Source organism: Macrosteles quadrilineatus, unplaced genomic scaffold (assembly GCF_028750875.1).
Source record: "Macrosteles quadrilineatus isolate MER2022 unplaced genomic scaffold, UCM_ALF_1.0 Scaffold_5__1_contigs__length_97177068, whole genome shotgun sequence".
Classification (NCBI taxonomy): Eukaryota; Metazoa; Arthropoda; class Insecta; order Hemiptera; family Cicadellidae; genus Macrosteles; species Macrosteles quadrilineatus.
This window is the reverse complement of record NW_026542598.1, coordinates 29,976,044-29,998,146: the sequence shown is the minus strand read 5'-3', so window position 1 is coordinate 29,998,146 and position 22,103 is coordinate 29,976,044. Positions and strand designations below refer to the sequence as shown.

Sequence of the window (22,103 nt, the reverse complement as noted above, 5' to 3'; positions counted from 1 at the left end):
ATTGTTGCAAGTTTTATTTAACCAATTGTAGTGAAAAGCCTACCTTGAGATTTGGGGTTTGATGTTAGGATTTATTCAGTTTCTCATGTATTTTGGGGTGTTACACACCCCATCACGATTTTGAGGTTTGGAAACCAAATATTTATGATCAAGGACAAAATTGCTAGATGTTTCCTCCTAGAATTGAGAGACGCTGTAAACTTTTTCTCAAATTAAATCAATGACAAAAATCAAAAGTAGGTATACCATTACATCAAGTTTGCTCAGCCCTCAAATTTAAAATTTTAGACTGTTCAAAATTTATTTCAAAATTGTTGTATACACAAATAACAACGATACATACAAACAGTTGTGATATTATAGTTTTTTGATGTTTAGTTTATGTAAATAAATTTTTGGGGACGTCTGTTTAGCAAAAAAAAACTGTTAACGACAAAATATTAACGAGGAGAAATAAAAACAGAATACAAGGCAAAAGAAGATCTCCTTTAAAAAGACCTAGGTGGTCCAATGTTGACTATAAAATTAAAATAAATAATGAAATATGTAATATGGAAAGCGAATAGGGACCTCTTGTTGGGATTTTTTATTTTGAGTTGTATATGTTGTAATCCATCAATAATATTTCTTTTACAAGTCCATTTTCATACAGTTATTTTAAATTCCCATAAGCCCCTAATAACTGTTTTGGGGTAGTTTTTGTAAACCTCGATGAGTTCTGGAGCACACAAGAGCAAGCATTTAACTTCTGAATCAATAACAAGATTAGTGACATGATTGTAACTGGCAGCGGCAGCACTTTTGTTGTGATAAAACTTTTACTATTTCAACTTCAACCAGTTTTGTGAGGGATTATAAAACATACACACAAACTTATTGACAAGTATTAGTGCTAAACTAACTACAGAATATGATTTATACTTGGCGGGAGCAATAATTTCCCTCTTATCACTGGCTGTTATGGGACCAATAGGCAACATATGAGACTGGCAAGAATATTAGTACAAGTAAAAAACACAGTGTTTGTATTACTTAAAACTAGCTCGCTTGGTTGTCAAAACAGAATTGAATTGAACTTTTACAGACCTTAACTTATGGACGTTTAACAAACATATTTTACACCTTGTGATGAGATTCATTTTAATGAAAACAAAAGTCATAGAAAAGAAGAAAATTGAGGATAAGTTTTAGCTAACATGGTTTGCTGATTATGGGTGTCTAGAGTTGTGATGCTGTCTAAAGATTATGGGTGTCTAGTACTAGTACTGACACCTTGGGAATCTTTGGTTGAGATTGGGAAGGTCTTAGATTAAGAAACCCAACCAATACTCTTCTCCTTCCTCTCAATATTACTTTTCCTATAAAAACCTGTCTATCGTAAACTGCTCCCATAATGATGTAGCATACAAAAACCTCCTGGGAAACTCAATTAGAAGTTTTTAATTTGCAGTTCCTAAAATCTTCAATGGCGCACATCCCTGCTGAGGGTCCTCCTAGTCTCAGTGCTTAAAAGTGTCCAATGCCTTTGGAAAATACGACGGATGTCCGAAAAATAAGGTCACCATTGAGACCAACGTTGTGTACCTTACTTCATTCACCACTATTGTAGCTGGTTCCCACCCCTATGGGAAGATGAGTCTGGTTACACTATTAAAAACTTTATGAAAGAAAATTGACGCCCACACCAAGTATAAATCTAATTCTGTGATTCGATTTTTTCGGTCTCACTCGTCAACCACTATTGAAATCCATACCCAGTTAACGGACTCAAAATGAGTAAAAGTGTGTGGATGTCAAAAATGTGTGCAAGGAGTGAAGGAAGTTCTTAGGTAAACCTATCATTTGCACGATGTTTGCTATGGTGTACGTTGACTACAGTTGTTCATCAGTCTTATTTGACCAAAGTTAGGGGAATTCCCCATGAGTATGGTGGTGTGACTGAACGAGAGGGATTATCAAACTAATATGGGATGTCTTTATAAGACTATCAAGGACTACAGTCAGCCTTGGAAGTCTGAAACACGCAAATCTGCAAGCAAACTTTCCACAAATTCCATCACTATCACGATGGAAACAGATTGAAACCCGCTTCTCTGGCCCTGTTGTGTAACTATGCACAGACTTTTACGCACTCCCCAAGCAACTAACGCACATTTTCTATGTTGAACCACTTTTCTGCACTCACATCTGTCAACTGACAACAGTTGTCACCAGGGATCGACCCCCTTCCTACAAAAAACCTACCCACAGAACGTGAGCCGTACTTAGCGGGATTGTCAATTTTCTTTTACAAGGCCTTTTAATACTATGACCAGACTAATCATCCCATAGGGATGGGATCAGCTAGAAAGGTAGTGAATGAAGAACAAGACGTTAGTGTCAAATTTGAACTATCCTGCTTGGTTGTGACAGGCTCTCAATTGAGACCTTAACTAACGACGATACTTGTATATCTGGAAAATATATCATACTGAAGTTTCACATCTAAAGGGAATGCCGGATTTGAAAACCAGGTGATGTTAAACAGCTGGAAAAGCATAGGATAACTACAAGTTCTATAATGTGTTTTTGTTTAATTTTTGAGTTTTTAAAGTAGTTAGGCCTACTGCACAATGTTCAACTATTAAACCTGTATTTAAAATGTTCAACTTTTAACAAATATTTAATATTTTTAAAAAAGTTTTAATTTCCCTCGATTTATTATGACCATTTCATTTGCATGATTTTCCTGCAACCGATTTAGGGTGAATAATCTGTACTAGAGAAAAATAATAAAATGTTTGTACTCACAGTTGTAGACTGGTAGGTGGACACTGCGCCGGGAGACTTTGAGGCAGCTGTCTGACGTGACTCGGAGGCTCTGAGGGGATGGTGGCATAGTCCGGACTGTACTTGGTCGGGAGTAACTTGTTTGAGTTCACCAGCAAATTCAGAGGTTTTGTAGTAATTTTAGAACTTTGAATGAGTTGTTGAACTTTTGATGGCGGAGACAACCTGCCATTCTGAACTGGAGAAGGTAGCACAGTCTTCTTGGAGTTTACCAAAAACTGTTTAGTGGTAGAATACCTCATTGATTTTCTCTCGGCATTTTGTTGGAACGGTTTACAACTATCAGACTTTTCTTCGTTTGACTGAGACGAATGTAGATCCCTCCTTACACTCGCTGACCTGATGAACTGATTCTGTATATGTCGGAAAGTAGAGTTACTGTCTAATGCTCTGAGAGGATTAACGGATAAGCCGAAAGGTTTAGACAGAGAGGAACTATGTTTTTTGTCCACAGGCGTCTGTGGACCTGGTTTATTAAACCTCTGATTGTGATTTTCGTTTAGAGAAATATTACTATCTAAAGAAGCCGGCTGTAAGTCCTCGTAGTTTTTCAAACTAAGATCGGATTTCGCTGGAAATAACGTCTCGATACTCCTCCTATCTAAATTGATCCTCGGACCAACAGGAATTTGATCGTCTCTAATACCACAGTCTTCTTTTAAACTACTATTTTTAAAGTAACTCTCTAAACTTTTTTGGCGTTGGTATATCGCTCTACTTTTGCTCACGTTTGACAGCGAGCTCTCATCACGAGCCTTTCTTTCGGCGTATTCAGAATCCTTCTCCCTACTCGACATGAAAGAAGCTCTACAGGATTCTCTCACTTTGGAACACCTTCTTAACTCCGGCTGGTTCTCGTACTGAGGTTCGGGTTTTGATCTTTCAGGGAAGTAAGATTTTTGAGATTCCGATGTAGAATTGTCCAAGTAAGATTTGTTGGCGTAATGGTGTTTAGAGTCTTGAGATCTTGGATAAGATGAGATCATTGACTTCATGTCAGGCAGTTGATCCTCAGGGGGAGGGGGAGGCAGGGGTTCGTCTGAGACAAAAACTTCGTCTTCTACAACCGGTGGCGGTGAAGGAGGAGGAAGATCTGGACTGGATGAGCGAGGCACGGGATAGGCTGCTCGTAGATGAGGCTTCTTGGGAGGCCGAGCAGGGACCCAGTCATCTATTGAGATGGAGGGACCCATGATGAAGGGGCCGGACACTGCAGTTGACAGCGACCCACAACTAGAACTGAAAACAGAAAATCAGATAAGTTGTTATGAATAATTAACATGTGCATCGTATCATGAGGAATCATTGAGGACATGTGTTCGTGATAACTGAATGAACTGAGAGGTCAACAGAGAAGAAAGTCAAGCTGAGTAGATTGGAAAGGTTACTCATGGGCCATCATTACCCAGGATATATCAAACTGCTGTTACCTATTTTAATCATATTTATAATACTACAGAAGAAATAGGCCTGATATCAATTTTTGGGGCCATTCTCTTTGAACAATTCTGTCAAACTCTTCTGCCAAATCTTCTCATCTTCTGATCACAACCTGAACCACCCAGGAGAAAGAAATGGATGAAGATCATTACAGATCAATACTTTACATTAGTCTCTCCTCAATTTTTTTGTTGATAAATTTATTTCACCGATAATATGTTTTTCTGCGATTGCAGGAAACGTAGATGAAATCTGCGTGACCACTTAAGATCTTCACTATTTCCCCTGTTAACGTAGGAATTGTTACTACTATTTATCCGCGATCTTGTAAGATGTCCAGGCTTTTTATGGAGACTGCAGGAGTCGAAGATTATGTCCCCGCAAACTTGGAAGATCTACACGATTTAGCTGCGATCTTTGGAGACGAAGATGACGTCTCCGGGCAAGCTCCACGGCCAAATCCGCCGCGATCGGAGGAGACAAGGATGACATATCCGTGCTCGCGCAATATGTTAACTATTTTTCCGCGGTTACAGAAAACTGATTCCGCCATGATCCGAGGAGACGAAAATGACATCCACTAGCTTGCACAAGATACTAGCTATTTCACCGCGTCCATAGGAGGCATTCATCATTCCAACGTGATTGGTCCCCGCGAGATTGCTAAGATGATGTCCACGCGTTCGCGCAAGATGTTCACTCTTTTACGCAACCACAGGAGACATTCATGATTTTGCCGCCATCGCAAAAGAGGAAGATGATGTCTCTGCGATTACGCATTATGTTTACTATTTTTCCGTGAACGTAGAATATGTTCACGATCTCTCCACGACCGCGGCAGTTGTCTAAGATTTTACTGTGACCACAGAAGACCCTTTCAATTTGGCCGCGATTTCAGATTTTGTATAAACCGATTATAGTATTATCAATTAATATATTTTTAAATAATTATTTACAAAACCACCCGATTTTGATTTGATGCCCGAAGTTCAACATGTTTTACTCAACCCGAAAGAAATTAAGAATGTCAGGCCGCGACCTAAGACCCCCAATATTATTATAAAAAAACAATAATAGACTTATTTATCAGCTAATCTCCTAGGTCTTTTTGCTGATCGGATTGTTGGAAACTAAAGGTCAATTCATTGAGTTGAAGCAATAACAAAAGTATTTCTAAGCCCTTAAGATCCAACCTTTGAAGAATCAGAATGTAGAGGGGCCACTCTGGAGAGAGCCGCCGGGAGCCTCATCGATTCTAAATACGGTCCTGTATGTCCTTTCTACTTACTTTAAGGGAATTTCCTTGACAACGGTGTGTGCTACTATGAGGAGACTGATTGTATCATTACAGCAAAAACCATCTAGTATTGAATGAAGTAAAGTACAAAGCAAGTCTCAAATTTGAGCTATCGGTAGCTCAATTGAAAGCGATGGGAACTCCGTGGAGATCATAATTTGCAGCCAAGGAATAGACACATACCTATGCTGATGTCTTGCTGACAGAGTCCCATTCTCTTGTTCAGTTGCTACTGGTTTATCCTTCGCCGAATGCCCAATCTTCGCCTGGAATTAACAATAGTTATAGCACACAAAGTGAAATAAATAGAAAACAACTGTATGAACACAAGGGGTTGACAGCTAAAAAGTATGAGGGTAGCGTAAGATGAAAAACATGTAAAATCAGGACATCGAAATAATTTGAGGAAAAGTTGATGTGACAGATTACGTAGGCTAGGCCTACTCATAAAGACTGTTTATATCTCTTCCAACTTTGTAAATATGATACCGGTACTTTATACCTGTCATAGTTGTAGCTTTGACTACAGATACACTGACTTAAATTAGAAAATAATTCCTAAATGCTTATGTTAAAGATGTAACAAGTTTTAAAATTTCTTTCAATTTGAAAAATTGGTATTGTCCATTAATGGAATGTCTATTTTGTTATTCAAAGACAATGGTTGTAGTCGAACTGTAGTAGGAGAGCCACTGTGAGTCAAAGATATATCACTCGACTAACCTCTCTCCTAGCAGAACCAGCGTAGTCAGACGCAGATGATGATCGTCTGCTAGCAGCTGAGGAGGAGGGGGGAGGTTTAGGTCTCGGAGGAGGTTGAGGGGGGCTCAGCTGAGGTTCTGACTTCCACGTGGAATGATGCCTCTCGTAGAACGACAACAGAGCTTTCTTCTGGATGGCTTTGAGCGAGGCATGATCCGTGACGCGGGAGGAGTCGTGAGGATTGCGGTCGTACGAGAACGGCAGTCTCGGCTGTTGTGGTGCTGCCTGCTGTCGTTCCAGCTCACTGATCCTCTCCGCCACTGTCATCGGAGGCGACCTGGAGACAAACAGGTCAAGCTTGAAACACTTGAGAAATGCATCTTATAAAGCAGCATATACATTCATGAATTGTCTGAAAGTTAAGGTCCCCTACGAAATACTGTTGAATCTAAGCGAGGAAGTTAAAATCTGACACCAGCAAAGTTCACCGCTTACTTCATCCATTTTGGCATACATCCAGTCAAAACGTGGCTTGTCCATTGCAGATCCTCCCTATCTCCTAACTCTTCACTGAGCAGGTGCTATTCTATATCAATGTATTTCAGCTTCCTAACTCATAGATGAACATTCTTCACCTATCTATCTCTTACTACTCTTTTATTCACCCAATCTTGTGCCCCCTTTCTCTGCTTCTGTTACAGGTCAACCCAAGGTGTTATTTGGACCATAACGAGAGGTGGATGTCACCTGACCTTTAGAGTGGTGTCTCAAACGGCACCTGCAAGACACCAGGCAACCTCCTGCGGTAAGTACTTTGCCCGGGTAAGCGGAGCTCTGTCCAATCTACTTCCTTTGTAGAGTCTTAGCGGTGTAGGGACTTGCAGGAACCCGATGAGGCTAAGAAGAAAGTTGATGAAAGGAAGTAAGCTGGATAGCAGGGGCACAGCAAGTCAGCGTCCAACAAAAGCAAACAAGGAACATATGAGATGACCCAGCCTCAGAAAGGGCAGATGGCAAAAAATGAAGACTAAAGAATACCCTACAAGGATGTTGAGCTACGAGGAATTGGCTTAACTAACGGTTTTAACGGTACAAGAGCTGATGTTGAATTGTTGATTCCACCACTCAGGAGAAGAAACACCAAGGAATCGGTTGGCAGATTGTGAGGCAGTCAGCTGCAAGAAAGCCAGGAGTTTGGGGGCTGTACCAGGTAGCGATTAGGGATATTTTTCTTTTACAAAGCTGTCAACTACTGGATTTCTTCAAAGAACTTAGGTCTGGAGGGAGTTCAGGACTGGACACAAGTGTGAGGGTTACCGGAATTAATACATCTTTTAGGTTGCAGTGTAATCTTTCCCTAACATCTGTATCAGAACTACATCCACTACAATACTAGCCGTTCCCAACCCTACTAATTAGTTCGCCAATAATGAGTAAAATCCACAACAAATATTTTAATAGAACCAAACCATTTCTTAACTCCTATTAAATAAAGAACACTGTGCTAGTGTCAGGTGTGCACAAGCCTTGGCCGCAAACGGATCGTGCCAACGGACACATATACATATGAATCTGAACGGATGGTGTTTATGGCCTATAGGGACCTCAAAACGAAAAAAGTAAATCAGTCCCAGGTCCAGGTTTTACTATGAGTACTACGTCCCTCAGGGGTAGTTGTCTGTCAACTACACGGGAGGCCTCTTGTAGGCTGGCAACCCCGAGGTACTCTAGCCAACCCCGAGATCTCTCCTCTTCTTCGTTCTGTGTTCTATGGCCAGCTAACTTCCTCTTTTTGCTGGCCCTTCTTTCTTCTTCGCTTTCCTATTGAAGAATCTTCTTCCCTTCTCCTTTTCCTTTTGCTTTTGCTTCTTGTTTTAGCCGAACCTCAGTGGTGTCGTGCGACCCATGCCGAAGAGGTGAATGCCACTGGGCTCCCCAGCGTTGGTGCGTACGGAGCCTCCAGGACACCGGGCAACCCCTGGAGAAATCAGCCTTACCTGGACATGCGGGGCTCTGTCTGGGCTCGACCTCCAATTCCCTTGCTTCTCGTGGGAACACCATGGATACAAATAAAAAAAACCCAACCAGAACCAAACCTTGCAGCAACTCTAGAAGTTGCACCGCCCACACCTCAGGGGTCAGCTCACTCAGAGCAAGACCCTGCTCTTGAAACGAGTGCACCAAGAGCACAGGAGGCTCTAACGCTCTCAAAACCAGGATCAAATCAAAAATTCTTTATTCATATTCTATATACATACACGAATAGTGTCAGACTATAACTAATTTTTATGCATTTTGATTTCGATTTACAGAAAAGTAGAAACCGCATACAGTTTAATTTTTTATTTTTTTCCATCAGAGTACCTCAACCTTATTTATTTAGTCGTTTTTACATTGAAAAAAAAACTCTTCAAATGAATAATAACTCGTTTGCAACCGATGATTCTTAACTAGTTTTTTGAAATTATTTTGGTTTATTTTACTTTTTAATTTTGTAGGAAAATGGTTTAAAAATTTTGATCCCATAAAGGTTGCCTTTTTTTCAAAGAAGCTGAGGTTATGTTTTGATAAATTTGTATCATTCTTATTTCTAGTGTCATATGAATGGACATTTTTTCTAATTTCCAAATTTTGTAGTTGATTTTTGACACACATAACACATTCTAGTATATACTGATCATAGACTGTCAAAATATGTAGTTTTGAAAATTTATCTTTCACAGTTATTTGTTTGTCCAAGTATAGCATGATTCTTATAGTTTTTTTTTTTGAGTTTCAGAACTGTATCTAAATTTTGTTTGGACGTTCCTCCATAGATTGCCAGACCATAAGACAGATGGGAATGTTTTTTCCGCGAAATATATTGATTTTAGGGTCTTCCACTACGATGGAAGTTCAACTCCCCCAACTGGAAACAATGGAGGACGAATCCCCGCTCACACCAGCTACACTGGAAAGAGAAGAGGAGCTTTTAAGTAGTCCTAAAACACCAAAACCCACAGAGACACTTGATGACGCCACTGAGCGACTTAAGATGAAGAAACTGAACCTCACCATGGCACAAAGGAGGGAGGCCTTAAAGGCAAAACTTATGGAAAGAGGTGAACAATTCGACCCTGACAAATGGCGCAGGGGAAAAAAGAAAAAAACCCAAAAGACCAGGAGGTGAGAACACCAGGCCCAACCCCGCCTCAAAAAGGGCAGATGGCAAAAAAGGAACACTAAAGAATAGGTACCCTACAAGGATGTTGAGCTATGAGGAGTTGGCTAAACTAACGGTTTTAACAGTACAAGAGCTGATGTTGAATTGTTGATTCCACCACTCAGGAGAAGAAACACCAAGGAATCGGTTGGCAGATTGTGAGGCAGTCAGCTGCAAGAAAGCCAGGAGTTTGGGGGCTGTACCAGGTAGCGATTAGGGATATTTTTTCTTTTACAAAGCTGTCAACTACTGGATTTCATCAAAGAACTCAGGTCTGGAGGGAGTGCAGGACTGGACACAAGTGTGAGGGTTCTTGGAATTAATACATCTTTTAGTTTGTAATTTTTTCCCAACATCTGTATCAGAACTACATCCACTACAATAGTAGCGGTTCCCACCCTACCCATTAGTTCGCCAATAATGACGTAAGGGAGTCGATTCTCCAACAAATATTTTAATGGAATTAAACCTTTTCTAAACGCCTTTTGAATAAAGAATTCCTGGGAAATAAAGAACATTGTGTCAGTGTTAGTTGTGCACAAGCCTTGGCAGCGACAGTATAGCTATTTGGAGACCTTAACCTATGGATTAACCTTGTAAACAACACAAAGTTATATACCTGGGAGAGATCTCCTGTGATGGTTGTACAGTGTAGGTACTGACAGGGAACAGTTTCCTCTGGTTGTTGAGCTGATTGTTGCGTACCAACTGACTCAGATACAAAACACTCTCGCTATGATGCCTCTGTGGCGTCTGCACCTAAAATCATGATTTCAATTTAAAACTTAGCAGACTTACAACAATCCATTTTTGCTTAGTTTTGGGCACCACCTGTAATGGTGGTTACACCTTCGGGCTCTTTTGAGGCTAACCCACAGTTGGGTAACGTAATTCAGGAAAATAACCCAGCACTCCCTTACAAAACCCAATATTATTACTAGCCCACAAAACATAAAACCCAAAGATATACTGTGAAAAAAAACAGAGTAGCAAAAAAAAATACTCTTAACTTCAATTTAGAATACTCTTAAAATTGTCTTACCTGTACTCATTGCTACCAACCCAGCTTGCCTAGCCTACCATCCATTAAATTGGTTATGGGTATATTAAAAGCTCTTTGTTAAACAAATGGGTAGGACCATAGACTAACCAACACAAGTAGACTTCTCATCGCATTGTAAATTTTGAAGCTCGTTTTTCATGTCTAGTTCATGTACGCCACACTGGGCGCTAGTGTCGACGAAATTTTGTTTCTATTATTTTGGGGTTAATTTCTTGATTTGTGCTTTACTGTTTGGTTAAATAACTAGGGGACAATTTATTGTTTATGTTTAGATCGTATTATTTGGTTAAATGAGGTTTAAAATTACTCTATTAATGGGAAACAAATTGTAAACAAAACACGACCTCTACATAAACCGTACAGAACTAACAATAAAATTGTCTTCAGCTGTTCCATTAGGATGAGAAATCTACTAAGGGAGTATGTTTTATCTATGGTAGGACTCATAACAATATAGCTATTGACAAACACTGTTTTAAGACTGGACTTGTCTTACTCTAGCTTCAGGGTATAACTTTTCTTTCTTATTGATTCCCAGCCCACTTTGAAGTACTAAGGCTCATTGTATATTTGTTTTATAGTTAAATCACAAAATTTAGATGGTTAGAGGGGAAATTCAACAACTAATTTTGTTGCTTATGTTGCAGCTGATTTGAAGTTTTGACAAACCTCAGCTGTTGAGCCATTGTTTTGAAGGTGAAGGTAGATCAAGTGTAGGTGATAGATTTCTTCTCCTAAAACCATCTAATTTTTGTGAACAGTGTATAATTGAAGAGGACTGTGTATGAGTGTCTAGTTAGGAGATACTTTGCGTAGTATGTCCTCCACTCACAAATGTTACCAATAGTTTGGCTTGAAATGTTCTATGGATTGTGATACAAGTTTTAGGCAAGTTTTAACCCAGATATTTGTAGACTAATCTAAATTAATTCGCAAATTCAATCATGTATTTTGGATAAAAGTTTTATTTTGTGAAAAACATGTTACTCGAGTAACTGTTTAGTTACTCCGTACTTAAGTTCCATTAAAGGCGTCCAAAGTTGAAAACAACAATAACAAAAAAGTTCATAAGTTAAAACAATAATGTTTGTATCAACAACTCAGTAGGCCTACCTTAGCGGAGTGAGCAATCAGGGGAGGACAGTTGGTACTGCTGCCACCAGCACTCGACACATCACTCAACGATCCGTGCCACTTGAGTGTCTCACTAGATGAGCCGGAACTTGCGCTCGACTCGTGGCCTTCCAACCTCGCAGCTTCACTCTCCCTGCGCAGCCTGTCAAATTATCATTATAACATGGATTGAAGGCGAAACCATTTAAAGTTTTAGAACTTCGCAAAATTCATGTTAATGGATATAATGTTTATTTAGGTTAAAACACCAAGATTGATTTGTGCTTTCACCTGCAATATATATTTAAAGGGTATTTTGTAGATTTGTGTGACTTCTAAATACCAATACAATGGGGTCACGGTCTTTAATTTTATTTTTCAGCTTTATTATTGAGCTATATTAGGTGGTATCCCTCTTCCATCGATGAGGCGGTTGGTGCCAAAATTCATTATGGGTTCTTATGACAACACTCATGAAAGCCTACGAATGACAGTAGTTAACTGACCTGTCCAAGAAAGGTGTGGTGGTGGTTGAGTCGGTGCTGGACACGTAGCTGTGGTAGCCCTCGGACTGCGCGTAGGAGGCTTGCGTCTGATGTACTGTCCGCAGCGACGCCTCGTCATACGCTCGGCTGTACTGCTCCAGATCGGCCTGCGTCAGCTGAGACTCCAGCTGTTGACAGCAACCACTCGTGTAAACAGGGTTATATTCATGACAAAACAAGCTCGTTTCAGTTTGGATTTGATCTAGAAAATCTGAAGACTATAAATATAAACTATCTTTCAATAATGAGATTAGTTACATTAATTGAATGGGTAGAAGACAATGGAGTGTATTAAAGCTGATCTATGTTTAATCATTGACTTTTAGGTACAATAATGTAGACATCTCATATACAAGAACCAGCCATCACCAATTTTCTTATTCAAGGACATAGTTGAATAATGAGGCATTTATAGAGTGCGCTACCCTACAATTCTATTATTTTCCCCCCTTAATTTTTGCTACTTAGTTAGTTGATGAGACATAAATTACAATAAGTGGTCTAATTAGTTTGACTAGGTTGAAAAATTAGTGCATCAGTAATTTAGATCAGAGCATTCTATTGGTGGCTCAAATCAACAACGTCCATTCCATTTTGATACAAAAACTGACGACAACTTTAACATGGGGATGGAATCTAGTTTTATCCATGATTCAAAGGTATTAAAAGTACCTAATTATAACTTGCTCCCTTCCCTTTTTTAACTATTTTAACTTTTTCCAACTATTTTAACTTTTTTAACTACTCATGGAAGTGTTAGATAGATTGAAACCATGTCTGTCAACAGGCTGAGCCAGCCTTATAGGCATGTGCGAAAGTGCGGCTGCACAGAGCCCTGCATCTGTGGTAGCGGGGGGCGCTTTGGACAGAAACACACAACAAATGCCTGTTAAAAGCCTTTGCAAATTTTGTTTTTGAATAATCCCCAATATTCACCGCACATTCTATTTTTCCGTTGTTGTATCAAGCAAAAATCATGATCACTGATGAATGTTTGCACAGGGCCCCACACTACCTAAGACTGACTCTGTCAACAGGCAATACGCTTAAATAGTGGTAGACCACTTAGATCACGAATATTACAGAACACAATTTACTATTTTTAAGTCAAGATATTTAATTGCATGTACATGGGGATGCAGAATACTATCCCCAGGAAAACTACCCCCCCAGGTGAAACGTGACGTCACAAAATCTGCTAACTAAACAATATGGAAGCCGTGTCCGCGACTGGAATACTACCCCCCCTAGACAAATCATGCTATGTAATTTTAATTTTAATTCGAGTAATTCCGTTGGATAACAGAAAAGGCATGTGGTGAATATAAAACAGATTTTCGAAATGTTACAGCAAGTTTGGTTGGTTAGGTTAGGTTAGATTAGAACTGTTTGACAACTAAATTTGAGTGTCCGTGACTGGAAAACTGCCCCCCCGGTCTCTGACGTCAATATGACGTAGGAACCTGCTTGGGGGGGTAGTTTTCCGGGGGGCAGTCATCCGGCGACCCCAAAAAGTGTACTATAGTGCAATATATGTACGGACTGTCCCAAAAGTCCCGGACCGGTTTAATAATTTCTAAATGACAACAGATAAATCAATAAGATTTGGTACATCAACACCACACCTAAAAATCTTCTTTTTTAAGGAACTATCAATTTTCTGTCATATCTTGGGGACGTCCCGCAAGGAGTCAAAGGATATCTTAAATAGAAGCATAGGTTGACATGTACATAAAATTAAACACCTTTACTAGCAGAATATAATGCAATATAATATAATATAATATAATGCAAATTTGAACTCAAACGGATAACTGAGTAAAAAATTGCAGCCGTTCAAAGATTTCTTGAATCTGCCATTTTGAATCTTTGAACGACTGCTATTATTACTCAGGCGTTCTTTTGAGCTTGAATTTACGGCATTGTAATCTACTAGTGAAGAGCTTTGATTTGATGTGCATATCGACCTATGCTTACGCTAACAATTTTCTTCTGATTCCTAGGGCTGTGCCCCCTGAGGAGTAAGCGTATAATAGCAATGCAAATTAAATTAATCTTTGAACCACTGTCATTCTTGGCTCGGTTGTCCGTTTGAGTTCAAATTTGCGGCAGTATATTCTGCTAAAAAAAGCAGAAAATTGATATTTCCTAAAAAAATTAGATTTTTTTTATGTGTGGTATTGATGTACCAAATCTTATTGATTTATCTGTCGTCATTTAGAAAATATTAAACCGATCTGGGACTTTTGGGACAGTCTGTATGAATGTCATTTAGACAGTCTAGACAGCAAGTTACAAGAAAACATAAAATACGCAGATTAACAGATTAAGTTTTTTTTACAAAACCTGTTACAGGAACATTAATTCTTATCTTATTAAGTTGATACTTCATCTGATTAGTCAAGTCCCCAGAACTCCCTGTTCTTCCTACCTTCTTGTTAGTTCGCGATCTAAGTTTATCAACATTCATAAGAAATTTAATCCAAACCAGATCGAAATTACTCAAAATATTATGTCCATGGACACACATAAATATAAATATATAAATAATAATGAATAGTGTTTTTCACCTCTGGGGACAAGAATACTAAAAAGTAAATCAGTCTTGCGGCTAGATCTCTTTTGTGCCACCTACGGTAATAGCTTCTTCCCTATAGAAGAAATTCACTAACAGATTAAAAGATAAATTTTTTTTTACACAACCTGTTACTGGAACATTAATTGTTCTAATTAAGTAGATACTTCATCAGATAAATCTAACTGAATAACAGGGTTTTTTGTGAATTAACAAAACAGAAGCAGGTTCAAGTCAAGAGGTGTGAAAAAACCTTGGAATATTTACTGTCAATAGACTCCGAAGAACAGAGAAGTAGTTTACATCCACTCAGAATGCTAAACATTTGCTCTTTTGTGTTGTTTAATATATTAGATAACACTTCTTTGGATTAGCCGTAATAACTGTTTTGTTTTTCCTGCTGTCTAGTGCCATTTCACAGTAATGAATGCAAATTATCCTGCCTTGGAGCAGCAGCTATTTTATGGACTTTGCTGGCCAACTTGTTCGCGAGATTAGAGTTTTGCCACTACAGAACTATAATTTACATGTTTTAGTGGGATATAATTATTTTCAAACCACTTTCCTAATCGGTTTGGCTCTGTAAAAAACCTACGCTCAAGTCTTATTTTAGACTTTCTGACAGAGATTTTTATTAATGCAATATTTATTGACTGGAGCAATAATCTTTAGATTCACATTTTATGTGGGAGATAACTTTGAGTTTAACTGCGATAAAGTACAAAAACAGTGTGGCAGGTTGTGGGATTATCAGAGGATTTATCTAATCAAATATGGTTGTGGCTTCAGAGAAAATATTAGATCACATCAAATGCGTGTATCAATGCAGTGTTAAATAACTGTTAATATCAATAAATGTTAAATGACTGGCTGGGTAGCTGAGTGGTTATAGTGCTCGCCTAGTAATCAAAAGGTCGCCGGTTCGATCCTGAGAAAGGTTAGTAGCTTTTTGATGGTTCGAAACTGGACCCAGCTGTTCCTGATCATTGGGCTTTAAATAAATGATCCTGACTAATGAAACCGCTGATCTTAGTCAGTAACAAAGCTACACAGGTCATCACACACCATTCTACACTCATCCTTCACTCATATTTGGGTTAAAATACGCTCCTAGGTGGCGTCCCCATCTCAATAATTGATTGATTGATTGATTGATTGATTATACATGTATGTTACTAATAATGGCATCTAACATAAGGTCAACTTCAATTGGGACAAAAACATGGTTCAGATTGTTCTCACACTACAAACGTTAAAACTGCCAATGACATAAAAACACAAAAACTAAAGAAAAAAATCAAAATGATAAAGAGTGTTTGTGCTTTCTATCTTTAAAGAATCTGGTTAGTTGAGAAATTCCATTTCAATCTAATGTCTAATATCCATCCAATATCTAACCCAAGGATATGATCTCAAAGCTTTCAGTAAATCGTAACTACTATAATCACTTAAGTATGTTGGTCGCAAAATATCTTTAGCTCTATCCATTTCAATTGCTTATACCGTTCAATTTTCCTCAACTCAAGATAAGGTTGAATGAACATAAGGGGGTTTTGTGGAGGTAGGTCTGCCACAAATAGACGGTTCTTGCCAGTAGATTTTTTTAACTCAAAATATATGGAAAAGTACTGTCTTTGATGATTGGTAGAATGTAGAAGTAAACATCTCATGTCAAAACTACGGCCAGTGTTAGAATAAAAATAGATGTAGTACGAGCCAATGACAGAGATTTCTTTTCGATATTGCATTTTAAATCCTAGGACCCAAGGCTATAGCTCTGAACTGTTTTACACATTGCTTCAGACTTGGTATTGAAGGTTGCGGCATTATCACTTTGCTTAAAGCCGGTGATTGGTAAGATTTGAACCCGTGGTCCCAGAGGCCAAGTCCCACGCTCTACCACTATACCAACTTGTTCTTAACAGGTATGGGTATCTACTACACTCCATTGTCAAGGATTTTGCACTCATTTTGCATTTAATTCACTATTCGGATTAAAATACACACTTAGCACTTAGGTGTTGCTTTCTCTAATGCATTGATAATGAATGACCATTTGAATCCTATAACTCATTTCCTGTAAAGCATGGTGTAATTGATGTACTTATGAGTTTTCTGATCACCTGGGTGAAGGAAGGGTCTTGGAAGGTGCGAGTGTACTCCTCCAGGTCCGCTTGTGTCAGACCAATGTCTCTCTCCGGAGGCGAAGGAACGTTGTAGTCCCGGCTGCCGTCACACTCTGGGCGAGGAAGATACGACTCTGGGCCGATCTTCTCGCACCTCTCCATCACTGTCTTCAACTGTAACGGAGTTCATGGTTGTTAATCCAGTGATTATTTTACAGCTCTTTGGATCTACTCTCTGGCAGTGGTACAATCACAATCGTTTATTACATTATCATAAATCCAAGTGTTTCGACTGTGAATTGCATCGTCTAGGATGCACATGTTATTTTAAAGGATTATAGTGGACATTTTTCATTTTTCACAATATTTGGGATCTGGTATCTGATCCAGTTGTCAGGCGAGGAAGTAAAAATGGTAGGTAAGCACAATGGACATGTCTGCACAATATGGTGGCTCAAAATTGTTTTTCGTATTACTACCATACAATTCTGTGTGTGGTTTTTCTTTTGCGGTTTTCCAGCATCGGGCTGGGTTAAGTACCAACACTAATCTTGTTATGTTTTTGGGAACTTTTCACATTTTTTTTCTTTCATAAAAAAATAGAGGTTGACATCATTGACACACTTGCCCATCCACATAGGCTATGAATCTGTGTGTGGAAGGTATCCAGCAAAGCAAGGGGTGAGCCGTACAGTACATGGGTGAACTGTACCGATAAAAAGTAGTAGTAGATATCAGGATCCGAACCCATGTCATGCCAACTTGGGCCCGAAGTCTGAGGTGCTACCGACTGAGCCATCGACTCACCAACAAGACCAGATTCCAGATCCCAAAACATTACGAACAATTTATATATTGCCAACGATGATGAAAAATGTCTGCAATAGCACCTCAAATAACATGAACTTACCGTTACTAGAAGTGAACTTCAATAAGCTATGGACTTAATTTTATTGTCCTAAAGATTTTTTTTATACGCCCGAGTATTGTTGCGTTGGTTAAGGCAAGACGTGATGTTGGATAGGGCATGTGCTAAGAAGAGAGAAAGGAACGAGACTGTGTGAAGTTTTGAGAGTCACACCTGGGGGTCGCCGGAATTTGATCCCCCTGGAATTTTACCCTCTGGGCAAATCTGACGTCACTATGACATAGTAGCCTGAGTGGCCAAAAGTTTGTTCACGGCCGGAATTTCACCCCCGCGGATTTGGAAGTCTAATGAAAATAGCCAGAGCGTGATTAATTAGATTAGCGATAAAACCTGGAATTTTACCCCATGTCCATATAACTAGCGTTTAGACAACTGAAGATGTACGGGCTGGATTTTACCCCCCTTAATTTTACCCCCCAGATTTTTACCCCCGGATTTTTACCCCCGGAATTTTTCCCCTGGCCAATTTTAGAAATTAAATTATTGATTTTCTTATTTCTGTTTTTAATTAATTGTAAACATTTCATTATTTAGTAGCCTTTCTTTATTTATTTATTTTGTATTCTCAAATAAGTCAACAGAATTCGCTGTTTAATTTTGATGTTCGAGATTTGCGTTTGGGGCCAACTGTTGGTTAATAAGTATGTAAAATAAACTGAATATCTAATTTAAATGATAATTGAGTGAACATTTCTTCGTAAAGAAACAATAAGGCATATTTTGTTATTGTTACAATACAAACAAAAACATTGTTTTACCAATAAATCGTTAAAGAAATCTTCGAATCAATTACCATTCTGATGTTTGTTTATACGTCATATTAATCAACAGTTGGCTTCAAAGATCGAATCCTGATACTCGAATCTCAAAATTAAAATCAAAAACCTGTTCTATTAGTTGATGTTACAAATAAATTAAGATAGGCTACTTAATAATAAAATGTTTACTATTAAATTAAAACAGAATGAAGATAATTAATCATTCTCACTAATTTATATATCTGGCCAGGGGGTAAAATTCCGGGGGTAAAAATCCGGGGGGTAAAAATCCGGGGGTAAAATTCCGGGGGTAAAAATCCGGGCCGTACACTCTAGGTTTTTATAATTTGATGTGTTCTGATTAAATTCACAACCGTGAAAATATATGTTTAATTCCGCGTTTAATCCATTGAGCTGATGTCGCGAAACTCAAAAGTTCGCGGCCGGAATTTTACCCCTGGTTTGTGACGTCACGTTTGCCCAGGGGATAAAATTCCAGGGCGATAAAAATCCGCTACCCCACACCTGGAGGTAAGCGTCCATTGGGAAGGACAATTGCAGCAAACATCATTTTGGCAGATGACCGAGAAGGGTGGAAGAAACTACACGGAGCAAAGAATCAACTGAGATTTGTGGAGCCATGGCAGTAAGTAAGTAACAATTTAGGTGGATTGACTTAGAAGGAATACCAGTAAGTGACTTAATTTATTTTACTTCAGCTGATGTGGTTCAAGGTATTTGGTGGCAAATGTGTAAGTTTTTTTATAGCATCATTGAGCATTTCTTGTCAGAAGTGTCTCAAAGATGCGTAATCTATTGACAGACAAACCGGCTGGGTGGTTGGGGAGTTACATTACCCGCTTTTGAATCAGAAAGTCATTTCCATCCTGGGAAAACGATTAAGTTTACTGAAAGGTTAAAAACTGAATCAAGATTTTTTTAACGACTCTATACCTTGTTGATTAAAGAACCGTTAGTCTAAGTACTTAACATACCCTAACTATACAATTTGGAATTCAAAATCTTGTATGGCTAATTGTCATAATAAACTTTAAAAAAAAATAAATAAAAGATAAAATAAGAGACACGTGTAGTTAGAATGAACTGTTATCCAAGGTGAATTAAGTAATGCTTGTGTCAGATAAGAATTGTTATTCATTGTACATCCTGAGTTTGTCTCTTAGTTTGTTGTTAAATTAAAGACATTTTAACACATTTATAAAAATAGTTCAATACTCTTACTGTAACTAATCTATAATTAATGGCTCTTACATGTAAACCAGCTGGTAAATCTAACATTGTGGTTATAAAAGTCTAAGAATTATACAATAGTATTTATAACTGAGGTATGAAATGATTGTTGAAGAAGGGCAGAATGAACAGCAATTGATACAAGTTTGGTATTTTTTAAAGTTTAATAGTAGAAATGGTCCAGTCATTAAATGGGGATAAAACCTAAATATTAATAATTTCACGGATAAAACATGAAAACCAGTTATTTGATCATATAACAACATATTTTTGAGTAAAGACAAATAGCTGATAATAAAATCCAAATTCAAATAAACGAGCCCAGTTAAAATTTTAAATATGTTTTATAATTTTTTTAAATATAAAAAAATATATGTATTAGCAATGACTTAACGACTAGGGTTAGCCAGCTGTACACACAAACATCCTCACAAAATAGCAGGAAAGCTAAACTATTCAAGTTATAAAAATTTCTGATGCAAGACTGAAATAATTGAAATACATAGGGAAAAAACCACAAAATAATCCAACAATATGGCAGATATCAATGTTTTTGTTCCAAAGATACACAAGTGGAAGAAACAGAAAGCAGGAAGTGAAAACAAAGGCCTGCGATATGTAAACCTTTGTAGGTCAAACCCGCCTCCCATCTTCTCCATCTCCGACCTTGATTACAGACTGCAGCTTTGTTATTTGGGTTGTTTGACTAATGATCATGAACCAAGACAATCAATGAGATCCTTTACGGTTTTTAAAAGGTTAATTGTTTTAACCATAAACCTTTTTGGACGTAACTTAGAAATATATATATATCTACAGAAGCATTCAGAATAGCAAGATTGAGTATGTCCATGTAAACTGGCATAATAGGCGTAACTAGGATGCCCCTAAAGGGGTTACAGCGGGGGTCTGGGGGGTTTGGAGTACCCCCGAGGGAAGTGGGGGGTACGGAAGTCCTCCACCGGAAAATTTGTGAAAATTATATCTGTAAACTTGCGTTTTTAGGGTATTTAAAGACATAAAAGAGATACCTATTTTAATTGTAGAACAAAAATCGTAATTGTAAAAATATAATGTTTTAAGGTCAAGGAGGGGGGCTTAAACCCTTAAAACCCACTCTGGGTACGCCACTGACTGGCATAGTATGACAAGATGAAAGAGAAGTTAGAGCTTTATTGTATTTTGAAAAACAATAGTAGTTCAAATAGTTTGTAGTTTGAAGTTAGAGGTTAAACATAATTTTTTTAAACAGTTAGTTTATTTCAGATAATGTAATAAAGCTACAATATATTTTGTAATGTAAATGGTTCTTCATCTTGGATTTTTTTACAAGCAGGTTAAAACTCAGCTATTTTGAACACTTTCACACTAATCAGACTATACAACAAGACCCTTTGTTAAACTGTAAGCACTCGAAACTAGTTTGAACAGTTTAGTTTGTCCTACTATGTAATCTCCAGTCATTAGAGCGCATATCACAATATCCTCAGTAATTAAGCGCTGCAAGTGATGCACTCTAATTAAACCCAGTGCAGGTACATTAGCAACAGGAAATTAGAAGGTAGGTGGCCTAAGAATCTCATGCAAAAGTGTCGACGGATAGATATAAAGAGTCAACGTCAACCAGGGACGTTGAGTGCCTTCACTGAGATTGCAAGACCAGTCGACAACGCATCTGGCCTTGACTCCGAGTACCCAGTTATTAACTCTCGATCCGCACAGAAATCATCAACTCTATTGAGTGTCGACCTCGGTGGTGATTGAGTGCACTAGTCCGCTCTTGTTTTCGATTAAGTCAGACAGTGAGGCATGACTGTGCAGCTTTTGACACTCGACTGAGGATTTACACTCGGATGAGAGCGTGGGTTAAGTTATGTTGGTGCACCAAACCCACACATGACCTTGGCGCGACCTTCTAACATAGACCTCATGTGGTGATTCAGTGTAACTCATTGCTTTTAACATTTATGGTCTGAAAAGGTCCTGAACACATGATCTTAACTACCTTGACCTAACCCTATGTAATGTTTTTGATCCAATACCCCGTTGCATAAATAGGAAATGATGATAAAATATTGACCTTTCACAACTCTAGTAATTTGAATTACAGTCCACTCCACTCCCAGTAATTCAAACACTCGATAAATCAAAACTTTCAATGATTCATAATAAAACCTCAGTCCGTAGAGAATCACTTAATATTTCAAATGAATTATGATACTCTGTATTTTGATGTTAAAGCAGAGGGCAAGCAGATTTTTGAAGTTTCATGGG

At 38.3% G+C, this 22,103-nt stretch overlaps 1 protein-coding gene across 1 annotated transcript in view; it reads right to left on the bottom strand.

Annotated features, from left to right (window-relative positions):
* The window catches only part of LOC128995496 (protein Shroom-like), a 69,740-nt gene that overhangs the window by 44,235 nt on the left and 3,402 nt on the right, over window positions 1-22,103 (bottom strand). The window contains exons 3-9 of the mRNA XM_054420514.1: window positions 16,890-17,066; window positions 12,153-12,319; window positions 11,647-11,809; window positions 10,090-10,229; window positions 6,290-6,605; window positions 5,750-5,832; window positions 2,791-4,068 (exon numbers count right to left, since the gene is read on the bottom strand). Coding sequence (XP_054276489.1) covers window positions 2,791-4,068; window positions 5,750-5,832; window positions 6,290-6,605; window positions 10,090-10,229; window positions 11,647-11,809; window positions 12,153-12,319; window positions 16,890-17,066 — 2,324 coding nt within the window. The remainder of the gene's footprint in view (window positions 1-2,790; window positions 4,069-5,749; window positions 5,833-6,289; window positions 6,606-10,089; window positions 10,230-11,646; window positions 11,810-12,152; window positions 12,320-16,889; window positions 17,067-22,103) is intronic.